The 10,816-nt window shown below is 43.0% G+C and overlaps 1 protein-coding gene across 1 annotated transcript; it reads right to left on the bottom strand.

The window, feature by feature from the left end:
* Positions 1-512: 512 nt before the first annotated feature.
* Positions 513-5,869, bottom strand: LOC311103852 (synaptogyrin-1-like; the record flags this gene model as incomplete). The annotated part of the gene is made up of 4 exons (XM_084145489.1): positions 513-722; positions 2,795-2,940; positions 3,997-4,234; positions 5,783-5,869. 4 exons carry the CDS (start codon positions 5,867-5,869, stop codon positions 513-515), a joined length of 681 nt encoding a protein of 226 aa, XP_084001615.1.
* Positions 5,870-10,816: the final 4,947 nt, after the last annotated feature.

Genomic DNA, 10,816 nt, shown 5'->3' with positions numbered 1-10,816 from the left:
AGCGGTTTCCTTGAGTTAGGAAGGACGCCTGTATCTTTGTAGTGACTGGGTGTATTGATACAACATCCAAAGTCTAATTAATTACTTCACCATGCTCAAATTAAGCAAATGTTTTGTCCTGAACTTATTTAGGCTTGCCATAAAAAAAGGGTTGAATACTTATTGACTCAAGAGATTTCAGCTTTTCATTTTTAATAAGTATGTAAACATTTCTAAAAACATAATTCCACTTTGACATTATCGGCTATTGTGTGTAGGCCAGCGACACAAAATCTAAATTTAATCAATTTGAAATTCAGGCTGTAACAACAAAATTTGGAAAAAGTCAAAGGGTTTGAATACTTTCTGAAGGCAGTGTATTTCATTATCACACCTAACACAAACAGATCTGGGACTTAGCTACCTTTAAGCCACCCCATGTCCCCATAAACCACAAAAATGCCCCCTTACACCACCCCTGATGCTGAGTAAGCCCCTCCCTGAGCCTTCTCCTCCTCCCTTGGCCCTCTGGCTCAGTACTCCTGGCCCTGGTAGCCAGCGGAGCCGTCAAAGGCTGGCTCCGTGCTGGCCACGGGGTCAATGTCGGCAGTGTAGCCCGTGTAGTCAGTGCCCATGGGGGCCACAGTGTTGGGGTCAGCGGTGGGGTCAACATACTCCTGGGAGAAGAGGGCCGAGTCAGCTCCCAGCTTGTACTTCTGAAAGCCCAGGAAGGCCTGCACCGCCTTCAGAGCAGAGAGGGTGTCACGGGGCGGGCAGGCAATTGGAAAGGGGAGGGGCAACAATATGAGAGCAATAGCAAAACAATATGTATGTGGGTGGGGGGGATAAACAGGAAAGGTGGAAACATGGGGTTGTGTGGGTGGAATTTGAATATGACAGATGGGCAGAATGAGATGACACGAGACGCAACCAATGATAGCGGGGGAAAGGGGTATATCAGGGAGCATGCCATTGATTAAAAAGGTATGAAGTAAGGTTAGGAGGACAAATGGTAGTTAGATGATTAGAAGGGTGGGATATCGAGAGAAAAAGAGAGGGAGGAAGAAGGAAGAGAGAAAATGTGTTTGATTAGAGCGGGATAATTAAGTCCGTTAGTGGGCTTTAAGTGGGGAGTGTCAAAAAAGATTACAGTCAGTGGTCTTGGAGTGAAGTGAGTAACCTTTCACCTGATCAGGCACTGTCTTTGTTTTTTCTTTTTAATACAACAATAACGATGTATCATAAATAATAAACATTCACAAATCATCCCAGTGTCATATACAATGCAGAAATACCCAAACATAATCAACAAATCTTATTTTAATCCTAACTCATAATACAAATAACAGACATAGATTCACAGTGGTTGCAGCCAGCTGGACCTGGTAACACTAAATGCATGTCATTAAGCTGTAGTAGTTAGCTAAAGCTGTGGCGTGTGTGTGAATGGAGGAGCATAAGGCTAGATTAGGGAGAGGAGCTTTTCCTTCACAGATTTGCAGTTTTGGCATTGAAATACAATGTGAACAATTAACAATTACTACATATCTAGTATACAATCTAACAACGTTTGGGTTCAAATTGATATGAACTCTGTACATTTCAATCACTTTCTAATAATTTCCTGAATTGACAGAGTTGACCCCAACCATGCAAAGTGGCTCTACAGAAAATGTACAATCTAATTTGAATGGTACCATGAAATCAAATGATTTTTATAAAAAGTTCTAAACAAAATAATACTTTACATAAAAATGAATTGAGACAACCAACAAAGGTAAACATAGCTAAAATGGTGGATTACTATGCCAGGCAATGAGAACCTGATATGTCAACAGTACCACTGTTTTAACCCCACAAAGACACTCATTTTTGGCAATGGTTTGATGTCAAGGCACTTTGGAAGGGCAATCTGACCCCAGCAAGCACATCCTAGCTGTAAACACTAGGCAATTATAGTAAACAAATACAAGGTTCTCCTTCACTGTGTTTGGCCATCTAAGGAGGACATCATTCAGACAGCCTGGATGGGAAGTTGGTGTGAGGGAAATAATGTTAAGTATAAGGGTCAGGAGATATCTATCATTAGGCTAGTGGTGGTGTGGGCTGTGGAATGAACAGTTTGTTGTACTCTTCTTCGAATGACACTCTCTTTATCCTCTCCAGGGACAGCAGTGTCAGAGCACCCTAGAGAGAGACAGACAGGTCAGGGACTGGGTCAGTGGACAGTTATGGGATAGAAAGGGTGGTGAGAATGACCCCAATATTCACCAGATACAATCCTTCCATAAAGTTATGTATCATAACACAACTTTTTAAGCTTTTTCTAGACAGAGACAGAAGCAAAGATGAAATTAGCGAATTGGGAGAAACTTAGTTCAGATCCAGCTAAAACAGAGATTAGGCATTATTGTATAGACAAAAACACAGCATCGACTAAGATTAAAATAGAGAAAAAATAGGAATCTAAACAGACCCAGAGAATATAAAATAAGGAGAGAAAGTTTAGATCCAGGTTACACATTTGCAGAAAAACAGACTCCAGCAAGCACATCCACTTCTACAGATGAAGAAAAAGCAGTGTGTTAAACAGAGGTAGGTTAAGAGGAGTAGAATGTTAGGACCCAGCTTCAGACGGAGCAGAATTAGAGCCTCATGAAGAAGGCAGAGTTGTTATGTAACCAATTTAATTGAAGGGGCACCGATGGAAAAATGTGCTTAATATAAATAATATTTTCTATATTGTAGACGTACATTTGGCCATTACGCCAGACAGGAAGGTTAATGAAATGGAGGGCTGTTGTACTGTACGTACCCAGGTGAAGATGGAGAAGAAGGCGAAGGTAATGGCGGCTCGGGCTGCATCCGCGCCCTCCCTTAGAGGGTTGTCCTCCTCCTTGGCAACCTGCCACTGGTTGGCCAGGAAACAGAACCCCACAAACCAGACAAATGACCAGAATGCTACAGGGGGGGGGGGAGAGAGAGAGAGAATTACAAATTCAAACCATTAATACTATGGGGTGGTAAAACTAAAGAAAAACATCTGCTCTTGAAATGTAATATCATACTCAGTAATACCACATTGCAAATGTCATGCCAATAACAGACTGAAACAAGCCGCTGACATGAGTATGTTTGTGCATTATGAGCAACACCACAAAGGTCATGCAACAATATAAAAAAACATATCAACTACTGATACACAACATATTTTGCAACCATTTTTACAAACCTCAATAGCCTCACAGTAATCAAAGCCGAGCCTCAAAGGTCATAATGAGTATGTCGCTCTGGATAAGAGCGTCTGCTAAATGATGTAAATGTAAATGTATGTTAGGGTTTATCGGCCACACCACAGCTAACCAGAGGGGGGCACCTGTGCACATACAAAATGGCTCCTACAGTACTCAAGTCTGCCAATGTCCTAGAGCTGTGATTAAAAATCCAGGGCTCTGTTCCAATACTATTTATATGCATCCTTCTTTAATCCTTTCCTTGAAGTAATCACCAATCTGATATAATATAATTGGTGAGAGCAATGCAGTGAAGAGCTTGCTTCCACGCCAATCCAGTCATGTCGGAGTGATTACATCAAGGGAAGGAGGCATTCTACATTAGTATACAGACAGGGCCAAGCACGCCTAATGGCTATTGAGGAAACAAGACCTTTATCAATATCCATGTATTGATCAGTATTTCCTAAGAGTTTAGAAAGGCTCAAGACAAAGGCCACACCCACCCAGATAAACCGTGTGCCTCTAAACACACTCCAAACTCTTATCATGACCAACTTCAACTAAAACAACCCCTGTCTTTGCTGGTAACGAACACACAATCACCTCCCCCATCCCCCAGTCAAAGATAGCGCAAACAATCCAAAACAACATCCTTCCTGTGTGGGGTGAAGTTGATCTGTGGTCAGTTTTGCATTTCCCCCAGTAATGGTTAAGGTTAGGATTGGGGAGGAGAAGCTGTTCCTAGATCGGTGCCTAGTGGAAAGTACAACCCAGAGCTTACCAGACACTCCGATGTCAGCAAGCACAGCCTTCTTGCGGTCCTTGACGCTGCTGATCTGGGGGAAGTAGACATCCAGGGCCAGGAAGGCAGCACAGCTGAGGAAAGCCAGGGTGCCCATCCCCACTGCATAGTTACAGGCATTCTGGTTCCTGTTGAAGATGCAGAACTCCTCAATCTCATCAGGCCGGTTCACGTAGCCCTCGTTGGCGATACAGCCAAAGATCACGATGGAGAACAGCTGGGGGAAGAAGAGAGGGAGGGGAGATCAAAAGGATGTGAGAAAGAGGAGGATTGAGGAGAGAGTAGAGTGGGGATAAAATGAGAAATGCAAAGGAGCAAAAGCCTGCAAAACCATTAGCTCCAGCAGGAGAGTTGGCAACCCCCTGATCTAGGTATTTTTTAGATACCATACCACCACCTGAGGTACCCCCTCATGTAACCCTATGGACTCATGAGTCTTTTCAAGTACCCCCTGTGGATAGGCCATGTACCCCCAGGGGTCCTAGTACCCCCTGTGGATAGGCCATGTGCCCCAAGGGGTCCTAGTACCCCCTGTGGATAGGCCATGTACCCCCAGGGGTCCTAGTACCCCCTGTGGATAGGCCATGTGCCCCCAGGGGTCCTAGTACCCCCTGTGGATAGGCCATGTGCCCCCAGGGGTCATAGTACCCCCTGTGGATAGGCCATGTGCCCCCAGGGGTCCTAGTACCCCCTGTGGATAGGCCATGTACCCCCAGGGGTCCTAGTACCCCCTGTGGATAGGCCATGTACCCCAAGGGGTCCTAGTACCCCCTGTGGATAGGCCATGTGCCCCCAGGGGTCCTAGTACCCCCTGTGGATAGGCCATGTACCCCCAGGGGTTCTAGTACCCCCTGTGGATAGGCCATGTGCCCCCAGGGGTCCTAGTACCCCCTGTGGATAGGCCATGGGCCCCCAGGGGTCCTAGTACCCCCTGTGGATAGGCCATGTACCCCCAGGGGTCCTAGTACCCCTTGTGGATAGGCCATGTACCCCCAGGGGTCCTAGTACCCCCTGTGGATAGGCCATGTGCCCCCAGGGGTCCTAGTACCCCCTGTGGATAGGCCATGTACCCCCAGGGGTCCTAGTACCCCCTGTGGATAGGCCATGTACCCCCAGGGGTCCTAGTACCCCTGGTTGGGAACCACTGATCTAGAGCATACAGGAGTAAAATCAATGTGGATGGTACATCAGTAGCACAAGATGATTATTTTTTGCATCCTATGTAAATCTGTCATAGTAATGTCTGGCGTCATACAGAGAAGAGACAACATGATCATTGAGGTCGCACCCCTCTCCTCAATGACGCTAAGTGACGGTTTGTGGTAAGGTGAATCCAGAACCCTATAAATCCACAGTTACATTTTTACCCAGTTGTCTACAATCAGATATTTGTGTGACAGGACCTGATTTGACATGAGTGTAGATGATGCAACATCCTAATAACAGATCATGTGAAACAGTAAGCGAAGTAAAAACTGGCCCCTTGTTGACCTCTTGCCCAATGCCAGTAACTACATCATAAAACCACCAGGAATTATAGCAGCATTAAAAACTTCTACTCATTTAATTCACATACATTAGAAACAACATTCAGGCCAGGGTTGATGTTTGTTTTGTTGATGACGAGATGGGATGATATTAGGGGGCTTGTGTATACTATTGCATCTATTGCGCTCAGGCATGTGCACAAATAGGAGTCAACCTGTGCCCAGCACCTGCCCCTTTGACCTCCCACTGTAGTTGTTGTTCTGAATCCTTTGCCCGCAAGTTGTTGTGACGTCGTCAAGTTCGCCACCTCCCATCGCGTCCGTTGATTATGCCTGTTGGTCTGCCCTGTACTGAGATTGCACATGCCCAGTATCCAAATATGCATGGCTTGAGATGAGGTCACCGGTCGAGTGTATGTAGCAAGCCAACTAGTTTAAATATCAACAGTGCTGCCTCAGCAGCATAACATTTGATTCACATTTGATAACACTTGATTTACATCATTATTAATATTGGGTCTGGTTGACTGATACACGCAGCAGAGAAAGGCAGAGAGTAGCAGCTGCATCAACGACCCTCGGTCCGACCCAACTCCATCCCTTCTTCAGTTGGCAGCAGCAACACAGGTAGTCTAGCTAACCACCATATATTAATATATCCACACAAACCACTAGCCAGCCAGCCATATATCTTGAGTTAGAAGATTGTGAATATTATATTATGAACTTATCTTTAAGAGCATTTAAGATATACAAATCACAATCAGTAAAAAAAAAAAATCCAGCTAGCTAACTAGCAGATTTATATCAATCATCAAAATCAATGATCTGCTGATAGCCCTCCCTCTTTTCCCAATGTCAGTTTGAGCACCTTCCCCCTGAAAGTCTTCTGCACCCAATACACCTAGCCTTCAACATATTCTTATAGCCTACAGTACATATTCTTACCTCTTTGTTGATTGATATCCATTGAATTCTGCCCATTTTCTGTTTAAGAAAGATTTGCACAAATATGAAAAAATTGATAGTGTCATCAGAAAACAATATCAATTTAGATAAACCTTACCTTAAATTGAGGAGATCTTTACATTTTTCAGTTAAGTGCCTGCACCTGCTGTCCTTTCAAATTCAAATCCACATTTTTCAGTTGGGCAGAGGTTCCTGCAAGAACCCTCACCAACTAAGGAGGTTCCTTGATGAACCCCACCTCCTATGGAGTTCTTGGAAGAACCTTTTGGGTGCAATTTTCAGTGCCAAGAACCCTAAGGTTCTTCAAAGAACTTTGAAGATCTTAGAAGAACCCTTGTTGAACCCCTAAGTTTTAGAGTGTAGGCTATAATCTCTCAGACACCCAGTGTATCCACAAGGGATCCCAACCTTTGTTAATGAGTCTGATGCAGCTGAGAAGAAACAAAACAATAAATTGGTGAATTTGTAACAAGCATGGTATCAAGCATTCATTGTTACACTTCTGTAATTACAGACCATAATTACTACCAGCTACATGTTGTTATTACACTGCAACTATGAGTTGATACAGTTAACCACAATACTTGTTACAGTGTAGTTACAAATGTAATTACACTGCAACAAGGACCCCTTAAAAGGAAGTGTTACCGTATAGGTTTTCAGTTGTTGTTTTTGTATGCGGACGTGTGTAATTATTCAGATATCAGACAGAACATGTGATATAAATCTAGTCTGCGCGCCACAGGCAAATTAACTTCAAAGCTTTGCCTCCATCTAGTGGAGATAAGGGAATATTTGAGTAGTGAATCATGAGAAACTAAACTTAGAAACGGAACATTTTGTGACTTGAAGGTAGGTGATTGATTTCCCTAATGGGTTCACACTGGCACAATTTCATTGTCCGTGTTATGGACAGCAAGCTACTCACAACATCAATGCGAACGCACGGAACCAACACTTGGGTTTTAAACAGTGACGTCACAAAGGCAATTGCCATAGAAATATAATTATAGTTCTAGTGACATGAACTGTATTCTAAAATAGGTTTATCAATCACTTTACTCACATCGGCAGATCTGTAGGTTGTTGTGGATTCGTATATTTTAAGTATATTTTTAAGTGCTTGGATCAACAACTGAAGTAAGAAATTCAAGAGAACTCATGAGTAATAATAATTATGAATTATGAGATTATGATGAATGACGTTGATTATGTTTTTAGCTTCCAGGTGCGTGTATGATGGATTCAAACCCTAACGTGTTAGGGCTGGAGGACCAGAATAGAACTGTAAGTAGCCCACAATGTTTGATTGTTGTAACAGCAGATGTATGCTTTTGTAATCTGGCTATTTATCAGGTAATTGACAGCACATGATCTCTCTCATCACTTTACTCAAATAGAACTGGCAGTTTTTCTGACCCTTTGCCCATTAAAGTAAGTGTTGGGTTACTTGACTGGACTGAGAAATGTAACTTATATACCCTGCAAATAGTTTTTTCATAAATCACGATTTGTTTTCTAAAATGGCACCCTATTCACTATATAGAGCACTGCTTTTGACTAGGGCCTGACTACTTTTGAACCCTTGCATGTACAAAAGCAGTGAATAGGGTGCCATTTGGGATGCAATGTGAGTGATGATACTGTCCATCTCCAGGCTTCCTCCTGTTCCTCTGGCTGTAGGGAGACAAGTCAGGCTGCAGTGACCTCAGGATCCAGACTCAGTGGAGAGCAGCGTCCTCAGAAACCCAGCAAACAGCGCTCCCAACAGGGCTTCAGTGCACTACAGAAACTGTCTGCTGAGTAAGTTCAGTTACAGTGTATGTCCACTACCAGTCAAAAGTATGGACACACCTACTCATTCAAGGGTTGTTCTTTATTTTTACATTGTAGAATAATAGTGAAGACATCAAAACTATGAAATAACACATTTGGAATCATCTAGTAACCCAAAAAGTGTTAAACAAATCAAAATGTGGAAGACCCAGAGTTACCTCTGGTGCAGAGGATAAGTTCATTAGAGTTACTAGCCTCAGAAATTGCAGCTCAAATAAATGCTTCACAGAGTTCAAGTCACAGACACATCTCAACATCAACTGTTCAGAAGGGACTGTGTGAATCAGGCCTTCACGGTCGAATTGCTGCAAAGAAACCACTACTAAAGGACACCAATAAGAAAAAGAGATCTGCTTGGACCAAGAAACACGAGCAATGGACATTATACCGGTGGAAATTTGTCCTTTGGTCTGGAGTCAAAATTTGAGATATTTGGTTCCAACTGCCGTGTCTTTGTGAGACGCGTGTGGGTGAACTGATGATCTCCGCATGTGTAGTTCCCACCGTAAAGTATGGAGGAGGAGGTGTTATGGTGTGAGGGTGCTTTGCTTGTGACACTGTCATATGCTACGCATATGTGGGAACTCCTTCAAGACTGTTGGAAAAGCATTCCAGGTGAAGCTGGTTGAGAGAATGCCAAGAGTGTGCAAAGTTGTCATCAAGGCAAAGGGTGGCTACCTTGTCACAACACAACTGATTGGCTCAAACGTATTAATTAACTTTTAACAAGGCACACCTGTTAATTGAAATAAATTCCAGGTGACTACCTCATGAAGCTGGTTGAGAGAATGCCAAGTGTGCAAAGCTGTCATCAAAGCAATGGGTGGCTACTATGAAGAATCTCAAATCTCAAACATATTTTGATTTGTTTAACACTTTTGGTTACTACATGATTCCATATGTGTTATTCCATAGTTTTGATGTCTTCACTATTATTCTACAATGTAGAAAATAGTAATAATAAAGAAAAACCCTTGAATGAGTACATGTGTCCAAACTTTTGACTGGTACTGTATGTCTTAACAGTTGTTGATTTTTATGTGTCGTTTTCTCTTGTATATAACCACTCCACAAAAGAAGTCCCCTGATTAAAAAAATAGTATTTTAATTCAATTTAATACAATAAGAAGCCTAATGTGAAATGTGTTACAAATGAACAAAGTACAGGAAATCATGTCACCCTACTGTATGTTATAACTACATCATTTCCCTGTTGACAATCTTAGAGAACAGAGGATCGTGAATGAATGTCTACATGGTGTGGTGAGTCTAACCATTATGTAGAGTTTATAGAGGCAATCAGCTGGTGCTACATCTATTTGTGGACGTATAAATTAATGATATTTACCCATTGATCTTGAAGAAGATAAGTTATAAATGCCTCATGAGCTTATTTCGACTGTCGTACCCCATCAGAACCCAAGATATAAACTTGTTTTACTCTAATGTAAGTAAACAAAGTAAATGTAAACAAACAGCCTCAAAACATGGTTAAAACTATAGTCTTGATATCATGGATGGTCAGTCCTTGGCATCCTCTATTTATGAATTTGAGAGTGGTTAAATTTCTCCAAAACCATCCCTCAGCTTTTTACTGAAACAGGGGCATTCCGTTTTGTTATAGTTTCTACGGCTGATTGCCCCTTTAAGGGATTAGTTATTAGTATAAGATATTAGTTCAGAGATTTCAGTAACTCTCCTTTCAGTCACATTGAAAAAGGTTACCCTGTGTCTCATTGCCGACTAAAGGGTTGTCAAATTATGAATTGATTCAACAATACATTTGTTAAAAATGAACCTCTACTGAAATGTTTAGATTTTCTCCTTTCTTCAAAATTCAGATTAGTTTGGAGGACCTGAGTCACGCCTCAGATGGCATCATCGACTGGGTGTTGACTGTCACCACTGAAGTTCTCCTCCCTGCCATCTCCCTGTGCAAAGCTCTGAGAAGCAGATCCTCCTCTAGCACTAAGCAGGATCCACAGAGAAGGTCCCCATCAGAGGGCTCGCTGCTACAGGCCCCATCAATATCAACATCAACACCTCCACACTCTGGTGCCTCCCCAATGAGACTGAGAATCATCCCCAAAATGTCCAGCTTCCTCACAGGCCAGGGTGATGCTACTGATCGCCTTCTGGGGGGGCGGCCCCTTGGATCCCTGTTAGGTGGAGAGGTGAGGACGGATGCTGAGTTAGAACACATGGCCAGCAGGGTGGTGGCTGTGGTTCTACAAGGGGTCTGGACTATGACCTCAGTAGACACTAGCGACCCTGAGATGAGGGCTCTTCTCTCAGGCATTCTCAAGAACATCCCCATGGTGTTGAATCCTGCTGTAGCTGCAGATAGAGAAAGATCTGACAGTCAGAGTCCCTTGGAGATAGTTGACATTGGGCAGAGAATCAACCCAGGGTTTTTCCTCTCAGACGAGCACATCAGCCATATTTGCTCAGACACGGTGACCAGCGCGTACAGCAACACCAGGTTCTCTGTATTGGATGACAAGTCT

The sequence above is a fragment of the Coregonus lavaretus genome, assembly GCF_964263955.1.
Source record: "Coregonus lavaretus genome assembly, chromosome: 28".
NCBI lineage: Eukaryota > Metazoa > Chordata > Actinopteri > Salmoniformes > Salmonidae > Coregonus > Coregonus lavaretus.
This window is presented reverse-complemented; position numbering and strand designations above follow the sequence as displayed.